The 18,899-nt window shown below is 37.0% G+C and overlaps 1 protein-coding gene across 1 annotated transcript in view; it reads right to left on the reverse strand.

The window, feature by feature from the left end:
* CDH2 (cadherin 2) overlaps window positions 1–18,899 on the reverse strand; it is a 273,767-nt gene that overhangs the window by 11,057 nt on the left and 243,811 nt on the right. Inside the window, exon 15 of the mRNA XM_049769551.1 lies at window positions 3,845–4,009. Coding sequence (XP_049625508.1) covers window positions 3,845–4,009 — 165 coding nt within the window. The remainder of the gene's footprint in view (window positions 1–3,844; window positions 4,010–18,899) is intronic.

An 18,899-nucleotide genomic window follows, 5' to 3' on the forward strand; every position in this document is an offset into this window, starting at 1 on the left:
AGGAAGGACATTAGAATGTAATCGAGTTTTACAATGTCATGCCACAAAATGACATTAACTCATACCCAAACCAATTCTGAGTGTTGGTATGACAGTAAACTAATGTCAATATAAAGGTGGAAGAACTTTCCAATAATAAGGAATGATATGAAGCAGGCACTAATAAGCAGGAGTAATAAGCTGAGAAAGAAACTACAAATAGAAATCCTTCAAATGTCCTGAGAGATATAAGTTGGGGAGAAGCTACAGTGCTCAGAAGAAAACTGAGTGTCCTGTATAAAACTAGGGAAGATTCTAATACTAAAATATTTAATTGTTCAAAGAGTGTGCAAGTAGTACGGTAGGGAGACACATATAAAAATCACCTATGCCCAGGGGCCAGAGCAATAGCGCAGCAGCAAGGTGGTTGCCTTGCACGCAGCTGACCCAGGACGGACCTCGGTTCAATCACTGGCGTCCCATATGGTCCCCCAAGACAGGAGCAATTTTTGAACTCATAGCCAGGAGTAACCGCTGAGGGTCACCAGGTGTGGCCCCCAAACAAAAACAAACAAACAAACAAAAATCATCTATGCCCAGTCCATTTTCTTATTTATGTACTACTGGCTCAGTTATGTACCAAAATATATATTCAATGATTATTTGCTACAAAAATGATGCCAGACTCGGCTCAATGATTTTCAAAGTAAGCCTTAACAGATGCAGACAATATTTAAATTATAAATTCTATAAGTTAATTTTCAAGTTCTTGCAGTTGTTTGGAGCAAAATTTGTCACATAAATAAATAAATGGCCTTGAGCCATTTGTTAGACAACTGAGTTTTTATACTCATTGTAGAACTATTTATAAGAAACAAAAATCTGGAAACAACCAAAGTTTCTAAAAGCAACTAACTGTATAAAGAAACTGTGTTGTGTATACAAACTGAAATGCTGCTTAGCTATAAGATGAAATCATGCAATTTGCTTTGTGAATAGAACTATCATGCTGAGTGAAGTCAGTCAAGAGAAGCCCACAGGCAAGAGCAATAGCACAGCAGGAAGGGCATTTACCTGCACGTGGCCTGCCCTGGTTTGATCTCCAGCATCCCACATGTTTCTGAGCCTGGCAGGAATAATTACTGAGCACAGAGTCAGGAGTAAACCCTGAGCACCACTGTGTATGATTCATAAACAAACAAACTTAAAGAAAAAGGAAAGAAGCCCAGTTGTGGAATTTTCTCATATGCGTGCTACAATAAAGCAAAGTAAGAAAATAATAGATAAACAAAGGCAGAAGAACCTGAGAACTTAAGTTGTGAGAGTAGAGAGGTGGAAGAGAAGAGGTCGGGGAGAAGTCTTGAGATATTGGTATAGGGAAGGTGGACATACAGGTGAAGGTATATTTTTGGAACATTGCAGGTACCCTATCATTAAAAGTATTGAAAGTCACTGAATAAACCTGAGCCCTAGCATTCTATTGTAAATATCTAAATTAGTAATATAAACAACAGTGAGTATATCATAATGATACACATTGTAAACCTTATCACTAATAGTACTATAACAGCATTGTAAACCACAGTGACTAAAATACAATTAAAAAAAATTTTTTTAGGCCACACCCGTTTGATGCTCAGTGATTACTCCTGGCTAAGCGCTCAGAAATTACCCCTGGCTTGGGGAGACCATATGGGATGCCAGGGGATTGAATGGTGGTCCTTCCTTGGCTAGCGCTTGCAAGACAAACACCTTACCTCTAGCGCCACCTCACTGGCCCCACAATTAAAAATTTTAAAGTGTGGTGCTTTTGAGGAACTACTAGTAGCTCAGTAGGGCTTGGCATATGAAGGGATGTAGTTTTGGAAGAGGGCAGGAATAGGATTAGGGATAGACTTAAAATATCACTAACTGCATGAACCCTAAGAACAGAAGTGTCATAAATGGGATAATAATGACACAGAATAATGATACTTCAGGGATAAGAGGAAGCCTTTTGCTAAGAATCTATAAGCCAGAATTCTTCTTACATTTAAACAAATTCTTACACCTACATCTGAAAGATTCATTATGTCTCGAAACCTGACAACTACAGGAATAACTACAAATTTTCATGATGGTAAAAGCTAAATTAGAAGTAAAATCATCAGGCACTTTTACATATTCAAAAGATCTATCATATGTATAAATTCCTGCAAATTTGCCTAACATGGCCTATATATAAAGAAGCTGGAAAAGTCAAGACATATTTTGCAGATAAAAATCACTGGCAATATGTTGTTTTTGCCTTTTATCTACTTTTAAATCATGCTCACTACAATTAACCTATTCTCAGAAGTGTTTATACCTGTTTATCAAAAGTGAATGCAGATTCTCAGAGAACAGTACCTATTTTATTAAGACAATACTGAATAGTTGTAGAAGATAAATGCTCTCTGTTGAAAAACTTTATAAAAAGCACACACAAAGTGTACCTAAAAACATAAGGTAGATTAATTCCTCAAGCATCTGATAGAAGCATGTTGAGGGAGGCCAGAAATCAATCTTTATTTGATAGGGGCTCATTTCCCAAGTGGTGCTCAGAGAACCAGTGCTCACTCTTAATAGTTCTCCAGAAATTGGTTCAGTGGTAGAACCTTAGTATGAAGTGTTTCTGTGGTTTAGGGGACCCATGGCTAACTCCAGTGCTATACCAGCTGATTCTTGGTAGCCCATGAGGTCCCAGGGCTCAAACATGACCAAGGCATATGCAAGCTTCAGACATAAATCTTAACAGCACAAAACTGGAGATACATCTGGTTTGAAATGCATCAAGACCAATTCTGATACTAAGTAGGACAGAATATGTATGGCCAGAGAACAGACATCCTGGCATATGTTCACATTCAAAATAGATACCACATGTAGTGCCTACTTATATTTCCAATGAAAATTTAAAATGAAACTCTGGTAAAACTATAGAAATGATCAAAAGAGCAGCAAAAAATTATTTCAAAACTGAAGTATGAGATATTGTAGAACTTTTGGTCAGTAATAAAAGAATGCCATAATAATTTTGACAGTAAAAATCATGTATGTTACATTCTACAGAGAATTAGCTGCCTCTTACAGAAGCTCTTTAAAACTTCTCAACAAGACAAGTATTTAAATCACTAACATAATACTTAAATTAGCTGCTCTTTCTACTAATTGTATTTCATAGAACTCTTTTGTCATTGGACATGCTCTGAATTCTCACCATTTGTGGAATTCAAAATGTGAAGAAAATAAAAAAACTTATTACTTTTATCAAAGGCTAGTAAGAGGAAATAGAATACATTTAATAATATTAGTCAATTTATTATTTGCAATCTAGAGGAAAATCCTTGATCAAGATAGTATGACTAATACAGATAATATATATGAACGTCAATTACAAGTGCAGAGTAGTAATGATAGATCTCATTTTTGGCTGATCAAAGCAAATAAATCTGTTGCCTTTAATCTAAATTGCATTTGCTTTAACATAGATAAATGCAAGAAAAGCAAGCATGTTTTAATGAACTTCCTAGTCCAAGAAATTTGTGACATACATGGAGCAAACTATTAGCATCAGAAAAAAAGCCCTTATAAGGGGTGGGAGCTGGCTTTATTGTCAGCAAATATGAACTCTGTACCCCTCCCTGACCTTCCATCATCTCTGAGGTGGCCATGTTGGCAGCTTTAGTGGTCTATGTACTGTAGGATTCAAGCAACTCTGCATCTTTAGGCCATAACATGAGTCTAGTTGGCTGAGTATTGCCAGAGTGGCATTAGGCCACATTGGGAGGTGCTTCTCTCCCTAAAAAAAAACCAGTGTAATAAAAAATTGAATATCTTTTCATACCTCACTAATGAAGTCCCCGATGTCCCCAGGGTGCGGGGCAGCAGATCTGACCGGGTACTGAGGCTCAGCATGGATAGGTCTCTCATCCAGTCGTCGAATTCCTACAGGCTTAATGGCATCAGGCTCCACGGTATCAGGCTGCTGAAGCTGGCTCAAGTCATAATCCTACAAAAGTAAGAAATGAAAGAAAAAACAGGCCCCATGATATATGGGCATAAAGATGGAAAATTACAACCTTTGTTTTTAAACACATACCCAGGATGCATAGAAATGAGAAAAATTTAACATAATGGAAAAGTTGCCACTGAGTTTTTCATGTTATGATTAAATATTTCTTTCACACAGCGATCTCCTCTCTGTTTTTCATTTCTACAGTCTGTGCTCCATCTGCTTTCCTATGTTCCTCATCAGTTTCCAATGGAAAACAGCAGTGAGATGAGGTCCCACTGTAAAGTGATTAAAACATCAACTAGATAATAGTTTTAGCATAGAAGCAAAGTCATTAACTTAGTGAATTTCAGAACACACTACCCCTAATATGGCATCTTATTAAAGTCCATGTTTTTCCTGGAAAACTTGGAGGTTTTTGACCAGACCTGGAAATATTTGGGGTTTATTCCTGACTATGCATAGGGGTCACTCCTGGCAATGTTCAGGAGACACTGTGCCATGCTGTTGACTAAATTGGGGTCAGCTTTAATAAGGCAAATAAGTACCTTATCACTTGATCACTGTAGTATCTTTCCATATCTTAAATTCCATATCTTAAACAGATTAAATTCTAAAAAGTCTGTCTGTCTGTCTGTCTCCTTGCCTTTCTTCCCTGAACTATGTGATGACCCTTTCCCTTTATGCACCAGAAGGAAGGAAACATTCTTATTTGGAGACAAGGAATTTGGATCCACAATCTTTGTAAAACAAATCTTCTGACACAAACTCGATCTTCCAATCACCACTTATTATCCCTTCTATTAGTGTCATGGCTTAATCACTTCTTCAAAATTGTCTCTGTCTTAAAGAAATAAAAGATCCCTATTCTGGTCACTTCTGTGCATTTTCATTCTCTAATAAAGACTCAAAAGAACATGTAAAAATGGAAAATAAAATGTGTTTTTCTCTTGCTAATATTGTCTATTAATTTTGAGGAGGTATTTAGTATGCACGGAGGCTACAAAAATATTTTCCTCCCCTACAAGTTTTATTTTCATTTTTTCTTTTTGGTTTTAGGGTCACACCTGGCAGCACTCAGGGGTTACCTCTGGCTCCATACTCAGTAATCGCTCCAGGAAGGCTCAGGGGAGCATTTGGGATGCCGGGATTCGAACCACCATCCTTCTGCATGCAAGACAAATGTCTTATCTCCATGCTATCTCTTTGGCCCCTCCACTACCAAGTTTTTAAATATTTAAACAAATTAACAACAAGATACAGAAATTTTTTCCTTTCCTAAAAGCCTTAGTCAATCAAAGATATACTTCAAACTTCCCTCCCCTCACACAGTCCTGTAGGGCAAACTAGGATCTGTGGGCCTAGCTTGTCATTTTTCTCACAGAACATAATTTTAGCTTTTCAAATGGCTATTTAAAATAATAATACAAAAAATGAGGGGGGAAGCTGTGCCACAGAGACTATAAAGGCCACAAATCTGGTCTTTACAAAAGAGTTTGACAATTGTTAGTCTTCACAGGGAGTATATATTGTTTTCCCTTCCCACTTAGCTTGAGAATGCCTTGGAGAGTTGAGAGAGACAGAGACAGAGTCAGGGGGACAGAGACAGAACAGAGAGTATGAAAGAGGGTGGAGGGGGCAAAGACAGAGACAGACTTATTTTCCCCTCCCACTCCCAGAATACTTATTTTCAAAGATTTTTTTTTAAAGAGGAGGACAAATTCCCTCCCCACTCATTTTTGAGAATGCCCTGGAAAGATGCCTGTCTAAGTTGAAAAAGAGAGAAGGATGAGATAAGGAGGGAGAGAGAAAGAGAATACTACTTGTAAAGAGGTTGGGCCTTACCAACTATTTTCATATTCAACATTAGCCAGCTGGACAAAAATATATAAGGAAACAGACTATAATGTGGAAATGTCTCTAAATTTTAGGTTGGAGAGAATACTTTGTAGTTTTCAAACCTCTAAATTGTAGGGATATAAAATGTCACATCCCCAACTTAACCAAAATTCTCCAATTAAATATTGATTTTTAGAGAAAGCATACATTTTCTGGTACTTTAACTGGTCATCTACTTTTCATGTGGGGGAGCATAAATCCACACCCTCACATATGTAGGGCATGTACTGCCTGACCTTTTGCTTCATTTTATAATGGGCCTAATCACATTGTCTAAAATAAGCTAATGGGGTTTGAAGATAATAGAGGTCTAGGTGCTGCATCCAACTCACTATATAAATTTAAAAAATCCCCACAATTAAATTCAATCAGTTTAACATTATAGGGGCTGGGAAGTTAGCCCAGTGGTCAGAGATATCTACCTTGCATATCCAGGATAGAGTTCAAACCCTAAGACTACATGACAATCCCTCACTGTCTAGATCCCCTAATGGTGTAGTGCTAGAGAAAACACAGTACCATTGAGTATGGCTGTGGCAGTCCCTGGTATTGCCTGGCTGATCCAGGTACAAGTCAGGCCCAAGCATTGAGTCTACCCTGGTTTGCACAGTATCTCTGGAAGAGGCCCAGGTCACTTCCTGGCAGGTCAAAATCAAATAAAATAGCCCCAAACAAGCAAACAAAAAACAAAATTTAAAGCCACAAGCAGCTTGATGTACTTCTCTGGTCAAATATTGAATATTTGACCATTTATCATGTTCTATATTCTAAATGCCTTACATAATTTTTCTTATGAACCACTGAACCATACCTTATGTTCTATTATCCTTATTTAAAGATTTAAGAAACTCTCATATTACTTAACTTGTCCATATTCTGAGATTGACTAAAACTCAGAGATGACTCTACATAATTTGGATCTTTGTAGAATCAGCTTCCAGAGGAGTCAAATCTGAACTACTAGGCTGATTTCTGGGATAAATAATTTAGGCAGAGTAGTGTGGTAGGACATGAATGTGAGAAATAATAATAAGAGAAGGCAAAGAAAAGAATAGTCACTCTTAGACATTCAATTTACGAGACCAGCTTCTAAATAAGTGACTTCTCACTAATACTTTTTTTTTGGGGGGGGGGGGCACACCCGGCGGTGCTCAGGGGTTACTCCTGGCTATCTGCTCAGAAATAGCTCCTGGCAGGCACAGGGGACCATATGGGACATTGGGATTTGAACCAACCACCTTAGGTCCTGGATCGGCTGCTTGCAAGGCAAACACCGTTGTGCTATCTCTCCGGGCTCTCACTAATACTTTTTAACAAACTTGTAAAGAATGATTTTATTATCTTTTTAGGTAAAGAAACTCAGAGAGAGAGAGCACAGTCACAGAGTATATGATTCATATGCGAGTCAAAACCAGGTGAATCTTACTCATATGTGAATATCAAACTCTAGTTTCTTGAGAAAACTTGATAACTTTCCCCAAATAATCCTTTACCAAAAGATTCAGTGACTGACTATTACAGATGCTGAGAAGGAATTTTGTCTTTGGAGTAGACAGGTAACATGGTGAAATGGGAGGTAAGAAAGGCCCACAAGAATATGATAAATGTGTGCAGTATTTAATCTTGGTATATCACATTGTCTCAGATGCTCACTGAGGTAACATTGGCTTTAAGGTTGAACCTTGACCAATATATAGAACAGGGAAAAATCAATACTGTGAATAAAGGTATGTGACTGTTGTTTGTTCTTGCCAAGATGGAGCATTTCTTAGCAGTCATATAAAACTTGAGTGAAAACATCTTGATCCGGCACAAATGTGCTCAGTTTTCAATCTCACAGAAATACTGAGCTATTTTTTTTAATAGAACAGCTTAAGTAAATGCATGAAATGATATAACAGCTGTGAAAGCCTTTGAAATGTTAAAATGTTAAAGAAAATTATAAGAGGGGTTTATTTGGTGAATTTTGAATGCAAGCTCACTAAGTAACATGATTTTTCAGGCCATGATTAACTGCAGAACAACCAAGAGAGGGAGTAAACCACCATATTCTGCCTTCAAATAATTATTTGTGCTTTTAGGAGAAGGGAAAATGTGATGTTATACCTTATTTTCTGATGAAATTTAATACATATTTTTTATACTGAGAGTATATGGTATTTTATTAGAAGTTTGAATTATATAAACTGAGCAACTGCTTCTTATGTTCAAAGATGATTTTATATCTGGTGACAAGGACCTTGATAGATCTCCAAAGGAGTAGATAGTCATTGGCATAGTATATGATTCTGTTTAAGAAGACAGAGAGAGGACTTGCTAGAGACAAAGTAAGGTTCAGGCTTTGCACATTCTCTTCCTTTAAAAATCTGTTCGCCACTTTATTTCTTCTTCAGCTTCCACTATATCCAAAGTTTACAAGCGCAAAAACATTTTGATTGGCTTGAATTGTCTAAGATGGTTTGTAATGTCCTGTCAACACTTAGATATTACTATTCTTTTATGAGCATGGGGAATCTCACAAAACAGAGCTTCTGAAGGTCTGACATCACAATCTGTTCCTGTTGATAGCAGCTTCTCCTTTAGACAAGGATGGCAACTGCATCTAGGCTGCTTCACTCTATCTATGCCAGATATGATTATGCTAGAATGTACCAGAATATTAAGTCCAGCATTTTAGTTTAGATTTTTATAGTCTTTAGTCTTCCTTAAAATCTAGAAAGTATGACCAATCTCACAATGATTTTGGTTCTGTACAGTTCCTTCTACCACTGATAGAGTCACAGTTTATATTCATTTAAAAAGTGCATAAATCCATGCATTAATTCCAAGACCTGAGCTATTCACAAGAGCACCCAATTCAATTTCATTCCACTCCATGAAAGTATTTCATAATGGAAAGGAAAGAACCTACTATACTTCTGTATCTCACTGCCATGTGGGTGTCCCTATAACGTGGGAAATATAACATGTTCCAGTTACAATAGTCTATAAAAATATATTTTGTGAAAGCAAGAGTTGGATTATAACATAGGGTTTGGATAGAGCAACACAATGAAAGTACGTGCTTTGCATGTGACTAACCTTGGTTAGGTTTCTTAAACCACACTGTATACAGGTCCCAAGCACCACTGTGGGGAAAGTTCTGTGTAATTTTCAGGGCATTGAACCGCCAGTCCCATACCCCGGCCTCCTACATACAGCTTTGGAATCACCCCCAAATGAAAATAGAAACAAAAATACTGGGTAGGACTTGTGGAGGGTTTCCTCTTCTCTATTTCATATAATAGGCATACAATCTGATGATGGTTGAAAATGTCCTACTGGCTGTATCCTCAGAAAAGGGAGAGGATCTACTTCCATCTACATTGAATGGCAGAGTTCCTGACCAGAGGATCCAATTTTAAGTCCTTTGATAAGGGTTCACTTTCTGTGAATATCCTAAATTACACATCTTTACAGCCCCATAATGTTGTACTTAAGCACACAAATTACAACATGTAGGATGAAAATTATGAAGAAAATTACAGAAACTAAAAATGTTCTCAAGGTCATTGGTTTCATGGTCTTATTTCTGTAGACTAGAAGGAAGCAATCGAAAGTCTGGGGACATGGCTCAAAGAGCTGGAACATTATATATAGAAGATCAGGCTAGATCTCTAGTGCTATATGGTTCTCTATAGTTCTCTAAAAGGGACCCTGGAATGACAACTGAGCAATAAACCAAGAGTAGACCCAAGCGTTGCCCAAAATTGAAAAAGAACAATGTAAAACAGTTTTGTTTATTACCTAAGTAAGGGTTTGTTTCATTTTGAAATTCGTAAGGTGAGGGATGTTTATTGAATTGTGATCATAACTTTGAAACATATACAGTCATCAAATAAATATAATGATATATACTAATTATACCTCAATGAAAAAATCTCCAAACAGATCTTTAGACACCTATTTCTTTATTTTCTGCATTTTTAGTTTTTGTGTATGCATATGTATATATGTATACATATGAACACATTTTTGTTTTGAGGTCATACCTGGTGGTGCCCAGGGTTTTACACCTATTTGTCCACTCAGAGATTAATCTGGCAATGCTCAGGGACCCATGTGTGATATGGGTCCTGTTTGTTTCTTTATAACTACAAATGAATTATTTGAATCACTGTGAAATAGTTACAAAATTGTTCATGACTAAGTTTCAGTCGACAATGTAAAACATCTTTCACTAGTGCACATTTCTTGCTACCAATATCCCGCCTGTAGTAAGTTTTCTTGCTCTCCCTCACTCCTCCTTTCAGACACGGTGGTTTGAAGTATTGTCACTGAAGGGATATAATGCATATCACTATCTCCTTTCAGCACTCAATTCTAGTCCATTTGCAGTTATAATGGTCATAGTGCCCTCTCTGCCCTAATGCACTCCCTCACTTTTAATTATTTTGTTTGTTTGTTTGTTTTGTTTTTGGGCCACACCCAGCAGTACTCAGGGATTACGCCTGGCTCTCTGCTCAGAAATCACTCCAGGCGGGCACTAGGGGACCATATGGGATGCTGGGATTCGAACCACTGTTGGTCCTGGGTCGGCTGCTTGCAAGGCAAATGCCCTACCACTATGTAATCTCTCCAACCCCCTACCCCCACTATTAATGGCAAGCTTCCTACCATGGACTAGTCCTCCTGGCCCTCATCTCTACTGTGTCTGGACATTAACACTCTAGTTGGTACCTTTTTTTATAACATTCCACAAATGAATATGATTGTTTATCTCTGTCCCTCTGCTTCGACTTATTTTGCTCAGTATTATGCTCTCCATATACATTCATGGATATTAACACTATACTTGGCATCCTTTTTATAACATTCCACAAATGAATGTGATCATTTATGTCTGTCCCTCTCTCCCTTTGACTTATTTTGCTCAGTATAATACTCTCCATATTCATTCATGTATAAGAAAATTTCATGACTTTATTTTTCCTAACAATTGCATAGTGTTCCACTGGGTAGATATACCACTGTTTCTTTATTCATACGTCTTTTCTCAGGCATTTGGGTTGTTTCCAGATTCTGCCTATTATAAATAATGCTGCAATGAACATCGGCAAGCAGAAGGCTTTTCTGCACTGTTTTTAGGCATCAAGAGTATCTTCCTAGGAGTGGCACTGTTGGGTCATAAGTTCAATTTCTAGTTTTTAGAGCAATATTAGTATTATTAAGAAAAAAACAAACCTGACAGCCCCACAAGCAGTGAATGAGTGTCCTTTTCTCCCACATCAGTGACAGCATTGTCTGTCTTGTTATTATGAATCTGTGACATTTTCTGTGGTATCAATTAATATCTCATTACTGTTCTGATTTGCATCTATCTCCCTGATGATTAATGACGTGGAACTTTTTTTTTTATTTTGGTTTTGGGGTCACACCCGGCAGCGTTCAGTGGCTACTCCTGACTCTACACTCAGAGATTGCTCCTGGCAGGTTCGGTGGACCATATGGGAGGCCAGGATTCGAACCACAGTCCTTCTGCATGTAAGGCAAACGCCTTACCTCCATGCCATCTCTCTGGCCCCAGAACATTTTTATATACCTTTTAACCATTTGTATTTCTTCTTTGAGGAAGAAATTCATTTCTTCATTTCTGCTTTCCATTTTTGGATGAGATTAGATGTTTTTTCTTTATTAAGCTCTACCAGTGCCTTGTATATTTTGGATATTAACCCATTATCAGTGGGTATTGTGTGATAGTCTCTCCCATTCTGTATGTAGTTTTTGTATCCTAGTCAACTTTTAGTTTGAGTTTCAGAAGCTTCTTAGTTTAATGCAGTCTCATTTGTTTATCATGCTTTCACTTTTTCTTTAGTGGTATTTCACTCTTGAAGATAGATACCTTTAGCTTCAATGTCATAGTGTTCCACCTACATTTCCCTACTGGTGCCCTTTAGTTTTAGGTCTGAAATCAAGATCTTTAATTTATTTTTATTTGACTTTGTGCATGGCATTAAAGAGGTAGATCAGACTTTTTTTAGGCTAATGGTACTGCACAGATAACAGATTATGTTATATATAATAATTTTCATGTATACAAAGAAGTAAAATTATAGCTCACTTGTATGATGAAGTCACCATATTTGTCAAGTTTCTAAAATTCTCTAGAGAAAAACTAGTCGTGAAAATTCATATATAAAAATTCACATATCAAAAAGTTCCTAAAGAACATTAATTTCCAAATAAAGGTCAAGGGATCTTATTTTAATATTTGAAATGTAAAATTTGGCAATGTCCATTAAAGACAGACATAGGATTAATTGAAATATTAACATTGCAAGTAACACAATACTTTTAAAGAAACTATTATTTAAAAGTTTTTAAGGGTGTTATAAGAATTAGAAAGAAGTGAATTGGCAGCTAAGTTTCTAGTTCTGGCTTTTCTTGTTGAATTCCATTGGCTGTCAGTGATTTATTATTGGTTCAGAAAATGATATAATATATTTACTTAAGTCATTCGGTTATATGTAAATAAAATAAAATGCAGCAGTATGAACTGGAATTCTAGAATTTTAGGCAAAAACTGCAGAAAACCGTGTTGCTGATAGACTCTATAAAAATATCATACAATAAATCTGTGTTTGAGAGTGATGAAAACATTCATTTATCGTTTCACAAGTGTTTAAGGAGTGCTTGCAGAGTGCCAGATGCTATTTTCAGCTCCAAAAGTGTGAAAGAAGGAAACCAACCGTTACCAGGTGCCCATCAGCTCTCAGGAATTACATAGGTGTTTTCTCATGTGATATCTAATATAGTTCAAGCAAACAATCCTTCCAACCGGGTGTAACTGTTCATTCCATAGATTATCACCATTCAAGGAGGTTAAGGAGTATTCAAGATAACATACTCAGACATGTGGAAGAATAAAATGGAGATCACTAAAACAATTGATATACATAAACAGAAAAGGCTACATTTTTTTGCCTCCATATGTACTTATGCGTATGTTTGCATGTGTGTGTTTGAAATGACTGTGATAGCTATGAAATGGGATCAAGCACTTTTGTCTAAACTGTTGGTTAAAACAAACCCAGTCAATTTTTTTTGTAGCTTTCACTTAGGTCCACTAAACCTCCAGCAACCTGGAGGGGAAGGCAAAATTCAAAGTCCTTTATCTGCTTCCAGTGGCTAGAAGCAGTGATGAAACATAGCAGCTGGTTTTTCTATCTCCTAGGCAAGGGTTGGGACAAGTGGAAAAATTTCCTTTTGTAGTAGTGAAGGCAAGTAGCTTTAAAATTCTATATAGATAAGAAAAACAGTTTTATTGTTTCAAGATGAAGTGATGGAGAGAAATAAAATGCTAACAGGAAAGTAAATGGATAAAATTCTAAAGGAGAAAAAAAAGGTATCTAGAAAAAAAGCTGACTTTGGCACAAGTAAGAAATTCTTCAGATAGAAGCTAAAAGGAATGGAAAGGGGAAGAGAATATTATTATCTCACTCTCTATAGCTCCTGGCATTAAAATAATTGAATAAAATAGCGATAAGGTGTCAACACATTACCATACAATTGCTGACAAGAAAGTCAAATACCCTTGCAAGCTTTATGTAAATTACATTATGACCTGATTTTCTTCCCCAGCGGAATATAGTTATGATGGTGACTATCAACACCCGGCAAAATGATGTGGAAAACTAAGTAGACTATGGATTATTAAAGCCCCTCAAAACAAAAGATTTGCTAAAAGCTTTCTGGTTTGAATCATCAACCTGAAAGAGATAAGATCACTTGAGGACAGATGAAGGACCTCTCTTGTGTTTGCACATACATTTTGATCTCACTTCAGAAACAGACTCTCAGTTTCCCACAAGGGAGGGCTGAATCTCCTCCCTTCAGGAGATATTCAGAGCTTCTGCTCCCCTGGCTAACTGCTAATAGTATCCTGTCACGGCTTCTTTGCAAATTCTGATTTCAGAATTATGAATGAGCTCCAAGATTATTCTTTGGCACAACATTTTAGTTCAGCTTTAGGAAGAGGAACAGTTGAACTTTTATTACAACTAGTTTCCCATTGTAAAATTGCAGCATCTTTTTTGGAAAAGAAATGCCACAAATACAGTTCAATAAGGTTTGAGTCCAGAAAAATTTTCTGCAGTCTCTCGGGACACAGCTATGCTACTGACCTCATAGCCCTTTTAATCGCATGACTTTTAAAAAGACATTTCAAGGAATGAAAGCAATAAAATATAGAAACTATTGGAAAAATATGGAAAATGAAGGTGTAAGGAGTGTCCTGAAGGATGTACTAATACAGACCTCTTAGGATGATGCAGAGTATTGGGGCTTCAGAAATGTGGCTGTTCTGACTATTGATGTTTTTAGTGCTTCTTGCCACTAATAGAGAGTAAGCAAAAACATCCTATTAAGGCCAGGTGGGGCATTTTTTTGAGGCCAGAGAACAGCAGGAATAGTTCAATCAGGGGCAGAAAGGGAAGCTAACTGTCTTCTGACACCCCAGTTTTGCCCTTCTGCAGAGGGCAGGAAATCTAACAGACTTTCAATTCTAATGGCCTCTCTCCAATTTCTCTTATAGAAGGGCATGCTGAGACCCTACATCAGGGTGAGATTCGAAATGAGACACCCAGCCCCACTAGCCCAGGCAAGGATCAGCATTTTGAAAATTGGATTTGCTGATCTTATGAGTTATGCTTCTTCCACTAACTGTTTTCTCTCTAGTCTAGGAGAAATAATCAGGGCTTTCTGAATCCCAACCATGGGAATTTTCCCCCTCACAGTAGAATGATTCACTTTGATATCTGAAATCTACTTTAATCCAATTTTTCATTTTTTCTTTGCAAAATCAACACATTTCTTAACACCCCCACACCCCCTTTCAGCCCAGAACTGTTTCTTTTGTTAGACAAAAATAAATAACCCAACTATCTAAGTGGATCATCAGTCCCACATACTCATTCCAAGCACCTATTTTCCTTTAAAATGTAAAAATGTCTCCATTCAGATGAGATCAAAGCCATCCTATCTTATTATTCTATTTTGGAGGAAATCTAATAATAGGTAATAAGGATAAAGCAGTATTTGGTTGGGATTATGGTGATAGAACATCAAAATATTTCACTATTTGTGTTACATCCTTTTGGAATCTTCTAAAGAGATGCAGTCTTTGCTTAATTAAATTAATGAATAACTTAGAATTGCAAAGGTTGTATTTCTTGTGACCTAAAATGATGTATTCTGAAATTAGAGCAGCTGAATTTAAATTCTCAGTCCACCATGTCAAGCTGGGTGATTTGGGGCAGATTATACAAATGACTTGTGATAATCTGAAAATAATCAACCTTTGTAGAAAGAACTAATAATAAAATCAGTCTGTAGAAGAGGCCACAAAAAATATTTTAGATTTTAGGGGTTAGACAGTCTCTGTCACAATATCTCAATTCTAGGGCTGGAGAGAAAGAAAGTTCACAGGACTGTTGTGTATGCTTTTGCATGGAGGGAGCCCAGTTTTGATGCCCAATTTCAATAACTGCCCTGAATGATATCCCAACATCACTAGGCACAAGAACTGAGCTAGGAATAACAGCTGGGTGTAGCCCAAAATTTTAAACAGGAAAAGAAAAAAAAATCTGCTGTACTGAGATATAAAAGAAGCTATAGGTGTTACAACACAATGGCTAATGGGCATGTATTTTCAGCAAAATAGTTCATGAATTCAGTCAGTTCCTAGATCTCAGAATACCACTTTAAAATACCCTTTATAGGCCTAAAGATAGTACAGTGCATATGACAGTTTCCTTGCATGTGGCTGGCCCAGCTTCTATCCCTGACACCTGATATGATGCCCCAGAGTGCTTTCAGAAATAATCTCGGAGTCCATTAAACCCTGAGCATCTTTGGGTATGCTTTTTTTTTTTTTGTGGTTTTTGGGTCACACCGGCAGTGCTCAGGGGTTATTTCTGGTTCCAGGCTCAGAAATTGCTCCTGGCAGGCACAGGGGACCATATGGGACGCCGGGATTCGAACCGATGACCTCCTGCATGAAAGGCAAACGCCTTACCTCCATGCTATCTCTCCGGCCCCTGGGTATGCTTCTTAATATAAACAAAATATCACTTTCCCTTTACTTGCATAGTGCTAACATAAATTTAGCATTTAAATCCTTATCACTGTTACTACAGGGCTGTTGACATCATTCTATTCCTAAGGCTAAAACTCATAAACTTTTTATTATAAATTATCATAAAGAAAGGAAGAATATTAAAATGAAATTCAGGAAAGATTGCGTACATTCATAGGAAGAACAGAATAGCAAATAAAAAGCCATGTGACAAGTAACCATGTACACTTAAAAAATATTTAATGCCTAGTAAGAAAAGGACACTGACTGGTTCAGAGCATAAGAGCATACATTGTCTGTAGCCCACACTCACTGTGTGGTCACCTGACGATGAGAAAAGTATAAAAAAAGAGAAAATGATAACCTTTAGAAAGCTCAAACTCTAGTGAGACTTTTCTCTTCTAATATCAATCTCATTATTTCTTTTTTTAAATATATATCTTATTTAAACAACTTTATTACATACATGGTTGTGTTTAGGTTTCAGCAATGCAAAGATCACCACCCATCACTAGTGTCCTAAATCTCCCTCCTCCCCACCCTACCCCCACCTGTACTCTAGACAGGCTTTTTATTTCCCTCATATATTCTCATTGTTAGGATAGTTCACAATGTAGTTATTTCTCTAACTAAACTCATCCCTGTTTGTGGTGAGCTTCATGAGGTGGGCTTTAACTTCCAGCCCTCCTCTCTTTTGTGTCTGAAAATTATTATTGCATTTCAATAATTAAAATATACTAGTGTTTGCAGGTGGGAGTAATGGATGCATAACTTGAAAACATAATTAACTGAGTGTACTTTTAGCCATCAATTAAAATGTTGAATGTGGTCTCCACAGTTCTGCCCAGATTCAGCCATCTGTTAGTTTGCTTATACAATACAGTGAATTTTGTCCAACATTATATCAAAGAGTTAAACATACCATGGCTAAATTACCCAGTTTTACTTTTTTGCTTGAATTGGAAGGTTAGGCTTGGTTGCCACATGCAAAAATGGTTGATGAGACTGGCAGGGAATTCTTATACACCCCCTGTTCTCTTCCTCACCACTTTTCATAGCAAGCAGCAATCCCTTGACTCAAGAAGTGGTTAGTTTGACCTGTGCCCTATTTCTAGTCTTTCAGCTTGGATTTTAGATTATTAGTTATCAATGCCCAGCTTATTTGATCAAACTAAATATTTAAAAAAATAAATTGTACCCCTAGATTCAAATATTATCAATGTCCAAAATGTGCTCAGGTCAAATTTGTATTAATGAATCTTAATAAACAAATACTTAATCAACGAATTGGGACTTATTCTTCTAAAGACTAATTACTTGTGGTCATATAAGAAACTGTGACCAAGAATCTGTCTTCAATAATAGTACTTTAAAATAACTGTACAGACACACTTTAAAAAAAAAAAACCAACAACTTCTAAAACTTGATCTCCAGCAAAGTATTTAGAGCTAAGTTTCACAGGTGGATCTGAAAGATGGAAAATGACAGTATTTGCCTTAGGGATGTTTCATGAGGCATTCAAACTGATAGCAAAGCAAAGTGATTGACATACAACATGCATCTCAAGAGCGCTAAAGTCTAGAAAAGCTGCCATTGTTTCCTGAAGACAGTAAAAATTTCAAAGAAAATAAAACCACAATAAAGTTTTTAGGGATGTGCTAGGTTCAATTAATCCTGTAATGTAAACCTAACAAACTAAGAGATTCACAGGTAGGGCTCAATGCATGGGCATTTCACGCATACTTGCAGGTGCCAAGTGCCCTTGAGGTAGGAATAAGAAAGCAATAATCCCTGAATTCACAGAGCTGAAAGTCAGGTCTTTGGACAGATAAAAAAGAAGTTCAAAACAGGGGGAATACAGATGCAAGAGTATGCACAGAACAGACCAGACACACATGGTTGTACCCAAGGGATTCAGTCTAAAAATGAATTTTAGTGAATGCCATAGACTACTTCAGTGTGAACCTAGTACTACACAGGCCATCTAAATACAGGCTGATAAATCCGATTCCAGTTTAAAATGCACTGTGGAGGCCTAGGAGAAGAGAAACCAAACTGCTAACCCTCAAAGTTCTCATTCTTCAAAGGCAAATACCAAGCCACAGCAATTCCTTCTTTATTGCTAGCACTGGATCTCTGCTTAATATACTTCTTGTATCATGAAGATCCTGGTGATCTCATAGACCGCAAAACTGGGATTAACTTTCAATTGATTAAAATCACATTAACCAATCTTATTCACAAAAAATTCTAACTGAAATACTGAAATTGCACCTAGGATCTCTGTGTTTTAAAAACCAAGGTCACTCCCTCCAGACTCTATCCTAAAATGAGTTGAGTCCTGATCTAGAAGACCATAGCTCCCTAGGAGAACCTTAGAAGTATTTTTTCAAGGAAGGAGATTTTTCCTTTTCTGTTTTTTTGATGAGTGATATATGAAGTAGCCTATTATCATGAGCTGGTTGCATGCTATGTTTCCTTTCTGGGACTCCTGCTTTTCTGATCATAACAATGCACAAAGTCTAACAACCTACCTTGAGTAGGATGAAAACTCTTTTCAAAGAATCTTAGAATAAGATTAGATAAAATTCAAGTATCTAGCCAGGATGAGGTAAATTTCCAACTAGACACTAAATCCACTTATTCTTATTTTTAGGTAGGAGTAAAAGTGAATTACACCACTTTTAGGACCATCCCATGCACACCTACAATTCATACAGTGATTATATGCATATGCATATATGCATGGCCATGAGGATCTTGAAAAGGTACTCAGGTACTCTGGGGCCCTGAACGATAAAGTAAAATGAAACAGGCTTCACCCACTCATCTCAAATTTCCAGGACCAGAAAAACAGTTACTGATAAGTAAGC

This window comes from Suncus etruscus, chromosome 3, assembly GCF_024139225.1.
Source record: "Suncus etruscus isolate mSunEtr1 chromosome 3, mSunEtr1.pri.cur, whole genome shotgun sequence".
Classification (NCBI taxonomy): Eukaryota; Metazoa; Chordata; class Mammalia; order Eulipotyphla; family Soricidae; genus Suncus; species Suncus etruscus.